This window comes from Patagioenas fasciata, chromosome 3 (assembly GCF_037038585.1).
Source record: "Patagioenas fasciata isolate bPatFas1 chromosome 3, bPatFas1.hap1, whole genome shotgun sequence".
Taxonomy (NCBI): domain Eukaryota; kingdom Metazoa; phylum Chordata; class Aves; order Columbiformes; family Columbidae; genus Patagioenas; species Patagioenas fasciata.
The window spans coordinates 102,827,410-102,841,796 of NC_092522.1; the positions used below are offsets into that span (position 1 = coordinate 102,827,410).

The window sequence follows — 14,387 nt, forward strand, 5'->3', positions numbered from 1 at the left end:
CTGGCCAATATGTCTACACTAGACTGTATCTGCGTTTTATAAATTGCCTTGGTTTCATGAACTTCATTGGTCCCGTACACAGTGTCCTTTTAAGTTCTGCCCAGTCTCCCTTGTATTTCTTTGCTCTATTAGCCGCTGAAATAGCAGTTATCCTATGGATATGCTCATCTTGGCCAGCTCTCAAATTGCTGTATATGTTTAGTCACAAGGGGTGGAAACTTTACTCTTCAGAGCCTAAGAACTGCCAGTTACTGAAGCTGAATACAATTTCAGTCTTCAGAGTAAACTTTTGTGTGGGACCAATTATTCGTCTACCTTTCACGTAATCCTTATTACTGTAATATCTAAGCTGCTTTTTCTTTCTGATTTTAACAAGCACACTTTAAAAGTAGAACATCAAGATATGTTAAAACATCACTTATTTAGTAGCCTTTGATGTCTCAAAACAGTGAGAGAAGGCTTTGTTCATTTTGTTTGGGGCGTGTGTGTGTTATTGTGTTTTGTTAAACCAAGCCTCATAAGAAGTCCATGGTTTTCCAGGTACCTAATAGTTTGGATCCATGTATTTTAGCAGCGATCTGAATAACTCATGGATGTAAATGAAGAACAAGCAGAATCACAATTCAACAGTTATCTCGTTCTCCAGTCGATGTATTCTACAGCAGTGGAAAACATCCTCCGTATAAATGTTTAGAACCGCAACATGAGAGCTCAGTTTGCATATTCCCAAGGGTAGTAAGGGGAAAAATCGTACAAGTTACACAAGTATTCCTAGGCTGAGGGCCTCTCATCTTCAGCGCTGATATCTCAATGGAGAGCTTGCTACAAATGCAGATACTGTCTCTTTTAGATTTGTTTATGTGCTTGCTAAATAGGCAATGATTTTCTACAGGTTGTTTGTTCTCTATTGAAGAACCTACAACTAAAAGAAAACAGCAAATTTCCACCCAACACAGGTTATAATATTTGTCCATGTCCTCTCATATTCAAGGGTAACTTGCTTTGTTTTAAAATCAATTCCATTCATGAATATTCGGATGAGGTAATGATTTCATATGTCCTCCAGCTGAAGACTTAAAGTATTTCCATTTCTTCAGGAAGTTAAATTATTTGCTGCCTTTACACTAAGCCAGAAATATGCATAAGCTATGTATGCACCAGTGCATACATAATATAATATGAAATTCTTCACCTGCAAGCATACTTCAAAGAACAGTATTTACTGAGAAATACTTCATTAAGTATGAAAGACAAATCTGTTTGATGAAGAATTCCCTATCACATAATATCAGATAAAGACCAGGTTCAGTGGATGCTCAGTCTTGGAACTTAATGACATGAAAATAGAAAGAACTTTTTTTCTAAGAATTGTTCATCCTTTTTCAGGAACATTTCTGTTTGCTTCTAGCCTTAGAGAATAGCTTAAAGGGCAAAGAGATCTCTCTTATCAGTCTACCAAAAGAATTAGAACTGTATCTGAGCCTGCTTAAGGGGCCCAAGTTGTGACACCATATTATTTAACCTTTTTGCCAAGTAATAAGTCATTGCCGGAAGCTTTTTGTTTCTTTTATTATGTTTTAATAACTTGGTCTTTAAAGGCTACAAGTCTACAGCCAGGTTCAGTTTCTGTAGTTCCTAAGTGCCTGTGCCTCACCACTACAATTCCAGAAGATGATTATTCTAAAATCTTGGTTTTGTTCATTCCAATCTGGACTGTCATTTAAAATTGTATGAAAAGGTGACTTTGTAAGAAGAAAAACTTGCTTCATCAAATGATTATTTTCCTGTATTTATTACTTCTGGTGAAATGCAATGACCATTTTTCTTTTTTTTCCTCAAAGTAATTTTTTGGCTTAACTAGACTGAGGTAACCAATATGAAATATGAATAATTAATTTGTGACTGTGATATATTATATCATTGGCTGTGAAATACACGTTCATTTCTTGAAATTGATCAGCCTTAAAAGCGTTGAACATCATGGGGCTTGTGAATTTTAAATTTCACTCTATAAATATGTTGTCTCTCCTCTCCAGATCATTTTGCACAACTTTCATCATTTCCAAATAAACTCTCCATCTAGACAGGATACTCACAGCTTCAGAGAACAAAATGGTTGTGCATTAGCTAATGCACAGATAGCTAGGACTAATGAGCTATGAGACTATATATTAATGTACTCCTCACACCCAATGAGGTATCCAAAGAGTCTTTTCTATCCAGCAGTTATCAGGCAGGTAGAAGATCCAGCCTCTGTTGCTCCTTAGAAGCTGTTGACTTGCTTTCTATTTAGTATTTTTTCTCTTAAATCCTTGACCTGCTAACAATCCTTTTCTCAGGAATTAGTCTTCTACCTGTAATTCTACTTTTCTTGTCTTGCATGGCCTTTGCTTTTACACTTCCTCCCAGTTCAACAGCATTTCTCAGTGAAACTGAGCCATGCTGTACTGAAGGAGACAGCTGAAACCCAGGGCTAGGAGTCACAGGAGAAACAAAGATAAGGGAATGCTAAATGAATATTTTCTTACAATAAAGTATTATTTTCTAGTATGTATAGACGAGAAAACTCAGTAACCAACTAAGTGGGAACAAGTACGTTGCTTGTGCAATAATGATTTCACTGTCTATTACCAGAATTTGAACTTCACCTGACCACTGCTGTTTTTAGGAGGCTAAAGAAACCTGTTATTCTCTCAAATGTTTTAAAAAACCTTTAATCTTACTCAGTATCCCTCTATTAAACAACATGTTTGCTAGTGACAAAGTATGTCCTTTTTAATGAAAAGAAAAACACGCTATCTTTTGTGTTTGGTTTGTTTTTTTTTTTCATCTATTAGTATGCATATATTTCCACTTTTCTGGTTTTAGCTGTGGTGCAATCAATACCTAAATTAGAGCAGTGTAACAGGTTTTCCCATTTCTCATCATGATAATGCTGTCAGAAGAAATACAAAGCACACATCAGGATATGTTTAATCACAAACAGCTCTGAAAAGGATGGTAATAAGTAGACCAGGCTGTCTTGAAGTTATATTGATTCTCATACATGAATAAAATCCAAATTATTGAGAATTGCAGCAACATTTCTCTTCCATAATGAAAAGCACATCACTGCGTAGTCTGAAACTGGTCAACATTTCTCCAGTGCCAATTAAAGGTTGAAAATTTCAAGCTTGATTAGCCTAAATGTGGTACTTTAAAAACTGTAGAGATATAGAATATTCAATTACCTCAAATAGGAGTTCTGAATACTAATTATTAAGTGTGGGTCAGTTATCAGAGATAACTTAAAAAGAAATTATCCAAATGTAAGTTTGTGCCTAATTTTAGATGTTCAGTTACACACACATACAAAAATTAAATTTTCAAAAAATTCCATACCAAATTTAACACCAAAGCTTGCTTATTATTAATTTCAAACTATTGTTTTATTTTTGTTGAATTCTGATAAGATATTTTATAATTTTTTTATGCTCCTACATTAAAATGTATCTATCATACGTGCCACGATAATAGCTTTGAAACGTAAATTAAGAGTCTATTAATCAGACACTTTCTGTTTATTTTTATACTTGGTTAGAATTTTAAATAAGAGCTGGAATAATAATTCTAAGTTTTTGTTGATAAAAGCTGACTGCAATGAATTTGATCATTACCATTTTTTTTTTTATTAATTATTTCAAATAATTGCAAAAACAGCTGGGAACTGTGATAGTCAAGGATGAAGACAGTGATAACTGCATGCAGTTTTTTAAACTTCTGTCACTTCTTATAACCAATTAAAAATTCAAAAGGATCATTTAAATTAACATTTCTTAAGCATTTATTAACTATGGTAATTATTTTATTCTGCCTTTAATTTAGATTGGTTGGAGAATGTGCAGTACATGTGCAATACAACACAAATACATAAAATTATGCCAACAGCCTTTCCACACCTTGAGTATTGGGACAAATATTGGATTACTAAAGTCCAAAGATTTTTATAATACACTGGCTCTACTTTAAAACAGTTCAGTGTTAATTAAGATACTCAACAGTAGTGTGATAAAGCTCATAACAGGATCTCAAGTACCACAGTAGCAGATTTATTGATTTGAAGAGTTAGACTTCACCCTTTCTACAGAGTACTATACAGAAGCATGAAATACAACAGAAGATTAAGGCAGTGAAAACACTGAAGGACAGTAGTTTGCCATGTTTAGTGATCAAACCTGGCAATTCTGAAATTCCTAGGGCAGCTGTCTTCATTTTAAAGGGAGCTTAATTACTTCCTAGAATGGAATACATTTTGTAAAAGGAATTATAATATTAGCAATCAAAACATGTAAGTTTTAAAAATATCTAACAGAAAAAAAAAATCTTAGAATCACAGAATAATTTTGGTTGGAAGAGACCCAACCACTAACCTAACACTCACTAAACCATATCCCTAAGAACCTCATGTAGGCTTCTTTTAAACACTTCCAGGGATGGTGATTCAACCATTTCCTTCATTCCTCCTTTGCACTGAGCTTGAAGTTCAGGAAATCATAGGAGAATTGTTTGCTTCTGTCTCAGTATTGCAACTTTTTAAGATATTTTAGTAGATGGCTGAAAACAGCACAATAGCTGTGTCTGCTGTACAACTTGGTCTATGACAGAGGCCTAAAAAGACTAACTGATGCTGTTGCCATCGATGAGATAGCTGTGATATTTGAGACAGTGTGTACTGGTAGGTTGGAGCATTTCTGAGTGGTGAACACCAGTGTCTTATATTCTTCTCTGCTAACATCAGCAGAAATATTCCAGAATAGTATGCCCAAATATCTGTTCCAGCGCCATCTTCACTGTATTTTCCCTCTGTCCTGGTCTCTCCTTCTTGGATAAGATCTATATATTGCTCTCCGAAGATCTGTGAGTTCCAACTGGCAATGTGGAGTTGGATTTAAAATTTTATATAAATTTTCTAATTTTTTCCCTATAAAATTATTTTTTATCCTTTACAATTTGTATTGTCAAGTTGGCCACCTATTTAAGCAATTTAGCAATGTCTCTATACTGATGGAAAAATGGGATCTGCAAAATGCCTTACAGTTTGGGTTACCTACTTGTCCACAACAGGAACCCAGCAAGGACATGCCTTTGTGTTCTCTGCACCTCAATTTTATCCTAGTGCAAATGCAGCTTCCACGGGCTCTAAAACATGCTCATGTCTCTCCCCTGAAAGGAGGTTGTAAAGCACCCAGAACATGCATACAGGTGCGCAGACGAGGGAGTGCTATTTTTCTGCAAAGAACCTTTGTGTTTTACCACAGTTACCTCAGTTGTCTCTTCTTTTTTCCTGTTTGATGTGGTCTTGCATTGATTATTGTTTATCAGCTGAATATTAAGGCCGCGAGCACAGAATACTTTTTACAGTATTAACAAATCTTTTTAGAAGGTAAATGACTTAAGATTATTTAATTGGTGACTCATGAGAGTTGCAATTCATAATTATTTTACTTGCTGAATATTGTTTTCAAATAATTTTGTTACTTTTTGGTAAGTGGTATTAACAAGATTTATACTATGATACCACGTGGTATTTATTTCATGTTTGTAAACAGAGTTGTTTTATCAAGACACCATTTTCTTTCATTCTTGAATAAAAAGAGAACTGTGAGACAGAAAACCTGGGAATTTTATTTCTACCCTTTTGTTTCATTTCAGGTCCTTTAAGTACAGACACAGACCTTTCAAATCACTATTACGGTACAAACAGCAGTTCTGTTGCAGCTGCCATCCTAGTACCATTCTTTGCTCTAATATTATCAGGATTTGCATTTTACCTCTACAAACACAGGTATTGTAAATGTTATTTATTCAGTAACTTAATAAGTTTTTGGTTTAATTTTGATAGGTAAGTGTAACTAGGGAAAACAATACCAAAGCTTTCAAGAATATATTTTCCCTAGAAAGACAAATATTTCTAAGTATTCTGACACAGGGGTTCAGTGTAGGGCAGTTCTTAATGATGAACAATTAGAAAAATGAGGCACTGCGTTAAGGAGCAAAGGTCTATTGACCTTCTCGGTTCATTAGGCTGAATCAGATTGAAATCTCAGGTCACATGTTTTATTCTTTCATTTTATTGCTTTATTAAATTGAATGTATGCTACTTCTTTCAAAATGCTTATGAGTATTAATTATACAAGCTGAAAAATCCATAAATCCCATGAAAGAACAGCCTATAATGAGACTACTTAGAGTACATGCTGAATAAGCTAATAGATGCGACCAGAATTGACATCATTTTGACTCTTATGAAATTTTCATATGCCGTTAGATAATAAAAGAAAAATGATCTTGTCTGAAATCTGTTTCTAAAACTGTTATCTATGTAACTATTGAACATTTGTTCATTCTGAGTGCTATTCAGCTAGAGCTTTTTGGAAAAAATCTTATTTTTTTTGTATTGAACTACAATACTCTCTAACCTCCTTGTGTTATTTGAAGTTTGCACAATGTCATTTAACAGAAATACTGATTTTTAATAGCATGTTCTTGAAACTTTTGTTCTATAATCATGATACCAAGGGTATTTCATGATTATAAGAAATCACATAGACAAACAAGTCCACCATTGCCCTGTGATGGACTGGACTGTCTACTCACCTCAGTATTAGATGATTTAGGAAAAAGGAAATTGCAGTAGCATTTGAGCTTTTGAACTCCAGTTTAAATTATGCATGTCCTGAAGTGTAATACAACCTTTAGTTGAAAAACTTGCTAAGGAAGAGCTGTGAACTCTGTCTCAGAACATGTTATTGTGAGATGCCTTTCCGATGTCTACAGATCTGCATTCTCAGGTAGCTCCTGTTCTGCAATGTGCAAACCTAAAGAGCAGCCTGAACACGGTTATTCAGATAGGGGGAAAAAATGGAACATAAAGGGAAGATTACTGTCACTTTGCTCTTAGAAATAGGAAGCAAACTTGAAGATAAAACTAATAAAACTGTATTTTGACATAGGGGTACATTTTCTGTTTTATTCGATGAAGTTTGTGATGTCCTACATAACTGGTGGAGGTTCGGTTTTCTATTTATTAGGAATATATATGCATTTAGGAGAGATAAAACTTAGTTTTCAGATGACCAGCTATAAGCCTGATATTTATGGTACTGCTGGTGCAGCATTGCAGTTCTGCCTACCTTAATCTAATTGAAATGCATTAGATACTTGAAAAAGGAGATGCTACTCGTAACTTAATCTTTCAAAGATTTTTCTTCCTGTTTTATATTTTCAAACAATTTATTCCATTGAAACAGTTTTTAAAGGGGTTATCAATGTCATATTGTCATCAGAAAATTAACAAGTTGATTACTTAAAGTAACTTTAGGTCACCTTTTTCCTCTTCAAATCAAAGGATGTCCCAAAGGAAAGATACTAGAATCTGTGACTTTTGAAGGGACTTCCTTGAAATGACCTTAATGACCAGAATAACAAGAGGAAATTTTCACAATTATGTGATAGTTATGCCCCTAGAGGCTCTCTATATCTGAGAATTAGCAAGTCTTCTTAGGGGATGATTTTATGGAAGTTTCTGCTATGCCTATGTCAGATTAATAGAATCTAATTAGAATCAGGGCTGTTAAACCTTTTTACACAGTTTCTGCACCTTTTATCTGACAAACAGAGATCGCTTCGGGAATGAAGACAGCATCACCATCTTTCAGAAAATTAAAATATGTTTAATTGCTTACACTTAGAAAAGCTTGTAGTAAAGATGTCTAAGCATGTTTTGTTACTTCTAAAATGAAAATAGGAGGAAAGGGCATATTTAGGAGTAACAATTTTTTTTTGTATGTGATAGATTTCCATTACCGACATATTTCCAGAGATAGTTTTCCCAATCTCCTATCGAAAAAGAATGATTTTCTAAAAAAAATAGTTTGATTTTCAAGAACCCTTTTCTAAAGTATTATAATGAGATTCTTTTCTAAATTGCTTTACATTTATTAAGCACAAAGCATCTACATTTTGTGCTCCTTCATTGTCGTTCTTGCCTTATTTCAATTACACGTAGATACTTTTAGATACTAAGAGATTTAAGGTTAAAGTAGTAAAATACAATAGGATATCATTTTACTAGATATATCAGAAAGTCTGAACAATTCTGTTTTATTTTTCATTTAGTTATTGACTTAGCATATTCTAACAAAGTTTCACATAAAAATGTGAACATCCTTCAAGTTTTTATATGTTTCTGGTGGTAAAACACTATCCAAATTAGAAGAGTGGTTACTGAAAAATAATGCTTTGTATCTTTTGATATTAAAATGTCAATATTTATGTGAATGCTGGTTAGGATTTGATAAATCTTATTATATATGTTTGGACATAAAAAATCTCTGTCAAAGTATATAGTAGTGTTTATTGCTTCAAGTATTTATAGACATGAGCAGGCATGCTAGGGCAGAACTATCTGAAATAACTGAAATTACTGGCCCTTATCTGACGGTTACCACAACTAGTAGTACAAGATATTCTGGACACTTACCATGTCAGTGCAAAAGTTACCTGATTTAAGTTATGCTGGCTGACTTTGCACTGACTTAGATTTAATAGTACCCAGGGGACCTGTTACAGCACTTCAATGGTGCAACACTAACTTTCTGCTCTGGAGTGGTAATAAACAGCTGATAGCAGCAAATTACTGAACTGTTCCCTCTACCTCTGCTGGAAAATATCCAAGTCAATAAAGTCTGTGGGTGTTTATCTCATCTAAAACCGAAGGTGTTACCAACAGGATCAATTAGGAAACACTCTCTTCTTTCTATGGACATCTAAGTCATCTACTTCATTCAAGTCCTTTAAAATCACAATTTGTATTGCTCTTCATCAGAACATTTACACAGATTGTCCAGTTGCCTACTAGGTGTACTACAAAAATTAGCGTGGGTAAATCCTAAATCTCCAGGAAAGTCAATTAGAATATGCTTGATGGTGATCAAATTAAATCCACCTATTAAAGATACTACTGCAGTTCTGACACTAATGTCAATACTTAAAAAACCAGGATATATATTTGGAAATTGATAAAGCATTAATTTAGTAAAGATTAAATAAGTGTTTCCACTTTGCATGCAGATTCTTTTATGCTTGAACTAGCAATCTAAAAAAGCCATCAGAAAAGACCATAATTGTTACTACTGACAGAAAATATTATAAATGTGATCAGTTCCAACTTTACTTTTCTTCATATTTTTGTTGTACATTGCTTTACTTTTGGCTGCCAATTTCGGCAATAAGACATGAAGTTGTCATTCTTTTGAAAATTTCATAATGGAAAATGCAAACCTGTAGTTTACCTACATTATCTCTGTGTTTTGTAGCATCAGTTTTCCCATTAGGAATTTACTTTCTTGTCTTTATTTTATGAAAAGTAAAATAAGAGAAATCTGACTGGAAGTTAAGTCCCTATGACATCCTTTATGGGTCTTCTTTTATTACATTTAGATAGAGCCATGCAACTTGTGTATTTTATAGATAAAACAATAATTTTACAATGTTTATTTTTAAGGTTACTAATGATAATTTTATCTTTTTTTTTTTCCTTTTCTTTTCTTTCCTCAGAACAAGACCAAAAGTACAGTACAATGGATATGCTGGACATGAAAACAGTAATGGACAGGCTTCATTTGAAAATCCCATGTATGACACAAACTTAAAACCCACAGAGGCAAAGGCTGTGAGGTTTGATACGACTCTGAACACAGTTTGTACAGTGGTATAGCCTTCAGTGCCCAATATGACTGATTCATAGCCATACCTCTGATGGACAAGCAGTAATTCCTTTGGTGCCATATACCAGTTTCCCTTCTTTTCTTGGCTTCGCTGCTGTAATCTTTAACATCTTCTGTCAGCGTACATGCAGCTAAATTTTCTGGTAAAAATGTGTCAGTCTTCTGGGGATCAGACAAAGAATATTTTTTCATCTTAAAGTTGGATCAAAATGCCTGGCTGCGTCTGCTTCAAATCAAGGCACACTTTAAGGAAGACTGCCAAGTCATGCCAATTTGTCATATTTAATGCCTCAGACTTTCATATTTGTATGTGGCTGGATGCCTTTCAATGCATTCTTCTGGGCACTTGGATAAATCCTTTGAGTACTGTGACAAATGATAGCACCACAGATTATCCCTGGGAATATTCTGAAGAAATAAAGCTCTCTCAAAGAAGACAACCTTCCTCAAGGTTGCATACACCTGCAAATGCTTTACCATTGAAATCTTGATAAAATTAAAGAAACTTAGAGTGTCTCTCATATGTAGGATGTTTTGCCAGTTTCCCAATCAGCCCTTATATTGCACAATTTTTTTGCACTAGAGTGTTATGGATGACTGAGTGACCTACTGGTAAAAATATACAGGGTTTCTACACACTGTCCATTGTATACAGATATTCACCAACTCTGCCAAGCAAAACATTCCACAATAAATCTACTTGGAATATTAAATTATGAGCCCCATGCTTAGCACCACTTAAAGCCTTGTGTGATAGAAGACAATATTTCTTTTGTCAAATTTTGACTAAATTTCTTACAAGTCACTGAAGACTTTCAGCCAGAACAAGAGCCCCTTTCTAAGAATTTTCCATTGTTAATATTGTTTTATTCTGAAATCAGTCATCAACCATCATTTTCAGTATCATACTATTTAACAGCAGGGGGGTTAGCAGTTATTGCTGCTTGCCATGTACAAATGTGAATAGTAATTTATTTTAGATAGCTCATAAAGCTTGTGGGCCTGTGCTCATAATACAGTCTTCCCTTTTGCATTTTTTTCCATTTTTTCCTGTAATGTGACATCATTTTCTGATGTTACATGAACTAAAACACATTACAGTAGCGTATGTAAACCCAGTGCAAATTGCCTATAACAAGCTGTCAGTTTCTACTTTGAACAAAAAGAAATATTCAATTATCTTTGCTTTCAGTTTCTTTTCAGATTTTCTAAACTCACTGCTTACTGCTTTTGTACTTACACAGTTTGACAAAGTTTGACATTTGTAAATATGAACAGTTAAGTAAATCATTAACATTTGCTTAGAATTAGAGGTTTTATTGAACGAAAACAAACAAACAAAAATGCCATTGGGCAGATTAATTAAACTGAGTGTCAGAATTAGGGAATTAAGGAAATACTGAAACAAAATCTGATTTTAGTCATACACATTGAGCTCAGAAACCAGGAAAGTTGCTCTACTTTTCTTTAAAATTCAGGATTATTTTTGTTGTTGTTTTGTTTTATTTTTCTGAATTTCAAACTGTCCTAATGTCCAGTTGCTATCAAAAACTGTAGAAGAATGTTTCTGAATTCCATATGTGTGTAGATCTGTCTGTTATATGCAAAACAAAAAGGTAATGTAAGCCAAATAACAGATTTTTCAGTTAATGTGGCAGAACGCAAAGAAAATTTCAAAGGTAACCCTTGGTCAGCTTGACAACTCTACATCTTGTAGATGAAAAATACCAGCAATATAATACAGTATTGTAGGGCCTCTAGCTGTTATATTCTCCATATGAGCAAGAAACTCTCAAGAAAATGTAATAAATAATCCTTTCCAGTCAGTTCCTTGTTCATTTTGTTAGTACTTTTGACTTTCTTTTTTGTTTGAGGTTTTTGTGCATTAAGTTTCATTTATTTGTCACATCTCAGAGGCCTTCACATTTTCTGAGAAAGAACAAAGTCATCAGATCAAAGTTGTTGTCCTCATCCTCCCCCATGTAGAGGAAGTTGTTCTGAAAAAGAAGTGCTTCCATAGGAACAGTGGGCCAGGGAGGGAAGCTGTTGTGTGATTAAAGTTTTTGACAGGTGTTCAAAATAGATATTACTTCTTTGGAAGTCTTTCTGCAGTGGCAATGGCAGGAAAAAAAAAAAAAAAAAAAAAGAGTCTTGAAAACAACAGCAAAATTCTAGCTAAGTAGCTATTACTGACATTTTCTACTCCTGCTCTTACAGTGTATTCTTCAGTGACCTGTCTCACTATGACCACCAAAGAATGTCGGAGGAAAGGTCCCAGAAAAGAGAACAGTTAAATTATTTGGTCTTTTGTGTTAGAGAGCCCAGATCCTGTGAATTCTTTATGTAGTGGTTCATTTTCAGGAGGTTATGTAAGGAGTGTTTATCACAAGTGAGTGTTCCTTGATCAGGGATATCCAAAATTGGGTACATTGACGAGTTATCCTAAGGTGTTTGTTTGGAATATTGATTGAACAGGAGCTTCAGATTAGAACCCAAGTAAAGGAATGCTCTTGTAGTTTTGTCAGTTCTATCCACATCCTTCAAATGACTTTGGTTCTCTGCTATGGCTGAGTCTTCTGTTTAGGTCGGAACTCTTTCTCCTGAAGATATTTTGCAGATGGCTGTGTATGCATGCAGTTATATATGGTGCTTCACCAGAATAAGACTCTTTAAAATGTTGTGCAGTGGCCAGGTAATGGCAGCCAGGAAATCTGCTTTCTGAGATATATGCAGAAGACTATTCCCCCAGTGTTGACCAGATCATTATGATGGGCTAATAATACATGCTATGTATTTTTTTAAAAAACAGGTTATGTGCTTCAAAGCTGTTAAAAACTGCTGCTTGTATCACACATCTTGCCTTTCTCCAGGCTAGCTGCAATAATTTTTTTTCTTGTGTAAAATATTTTGTAAACAAATAAAAGCTGTTATTAAAAAAAAAAAAAAAAAAAAAGGTGGGAGGGCAAGGGCGGGGGGTTGGGGAAGAATGCCGGCATTATGATCAAGTCAATCTAATTTTCATTCCCAGTATGTCATTCTGCCATTTCACTACATGCTGCTGTGACATGAAGTAGGTGCAAAAGAACTTTTTGTACAGAGATATATTTTTTATGAAGAATTTGTAAAATTATTAAATATGCTGTACTTTTTTGATTAATGTAGGTAAATTGTTAAAAATAAATGTTTTTACAATACAAAAAATTGTAATTTTCCCGATAATGTAAAATTTACCATCTTTAGCTGATTTTTGGTTCTGATCCTGTTACACATGTATTAATATTAAAGTGGCCTGTTAAAAATAAACAGTATTCTCTTCGGCAAGAAAAAAAATACTATAAAGATTGTAATATAGCCTGTGCAATGCCACCTACCTTGAAAGGAAATTCAGAGTTCTTATTAAATATTTAATTTTCGATTTTCAGGTTTTGTGACCTATTCTTATAAACTTTTTTCCTTCTATTTACTGATATGCTTTTAAATCTCAGATATTGATTTTTCATTACATTAGATTGTTTAGTAGAATCTTAATCTTGTCATTTTAAGTTCCCAAGCGTTACTTGACAACATTTTTCAGGTGCTATCTAGTATGATGGGGTTTAACCTCTGGTTATATTACACTTATTATTCAGATTGTAAAATGAGACTTATGCTCCCAGATCATTTGTTTGTTTTATAAAAAATAACCTGTTTATTCTTCCACAAGCCTGCATCCTAACTATGGAAGTGATGGATCACATGGAGCCAGAGCTATTTCCAGTTCTATCCAAGAGCCTGTTCTGCAGTCACTTAGATTCACATACTTCTACTGAAATGAAAATATTTACATACATAAAGATAGCCATACATTTTGGTGTTTTCAGGATCAAAACCTGAAATGCTATTTTTTTTAAAATATTTTACTCTGTATTCGTTTAAAACATTTATATATTGGATTTACTCATTGACAGCTTAATAAAGAATTAGTTAGGCTTTAAGAATATTCTACCCATTATTTCTTTGTTAATCAGTGGTAGTATACGACTGTGGTTCACTTTTAAAAAAAAAAAAAAATATGAGCATGCCCTTGCTTCCTTTCTCATCTTCACAATCTGTCGTTCTGGTAATATGATATTGTACAGACAGTTGTTAAAAGTTCTCATCTTTTGACGCTAAACTACAAGCTATAATCCTAATACTATCAATGTGAATATCAAAGCATTATCTGACAGCGAGTCATGATTTTTACCTCTTATCACAACAACATTCGAATACACACTAAACAAATGAACTACTGTTCTTTTTGATGTTGCCAGATTGCCATGCCAGCTCCGGAAAACTATTTCACCTCATGACCTATTGAAAAATGTAGCATGGTATATTCAATTTTGGATTCTAGACAAACCATTTCTATAAAATAAATCTTCTCTGTGGTTTGAGGATACAGTTATGTATGAGACATGCTCAGCTGAATCTATAAAGACAAAAATATTTGGTTCTCAGCTGACACCTAACTAGCTCAATAGTATCAGTGAGGTCATAAACAGTATCAAAGGGATAGCATACCTACTGGTATGATTTACTCAGAATGGAAAATGCTTTAAAAAAAAAAAAAAATTGAAAATGCTTTTAATCTCAAACTCC

At 33.9% G+C, this 14,387-nt stretch overlaps 1 protein-coding gene across 2 annotated transcripts in view; it reads left to right on the forward strand.

Annotated features, from left to right (window-relative positions):
* Nucleotides 1-13,182, forward strand: part of CSMD1 (CUB and Sushi multiple domains 1) — a 1,060,719-nt gene extending 1,047,537 nt beyond the window's left edge. For both annotated transcript variants that reach the window (XM_065834358.2, XM_071807004.1), the window contains 2 exons: nucleotides 5,692-5,824; nucleotides 9,598-13,182. In XM_065834358.2, the coding sequence (XP_065690430.2) occupies nucleotides 5,692-5,824; nucleotides 9,598-9,757 (293 nt within the window). In that variant the 3' untranslated portion in view covers nucleotides 9,758-13,182. The remainder of the gene's footprint in view (nucleotides 1-5,691; nucleotides 5,825-9,597) is intronic.
* Nucleotides 13,183-14,387: the final 1,205 nt, after the last annotated feature.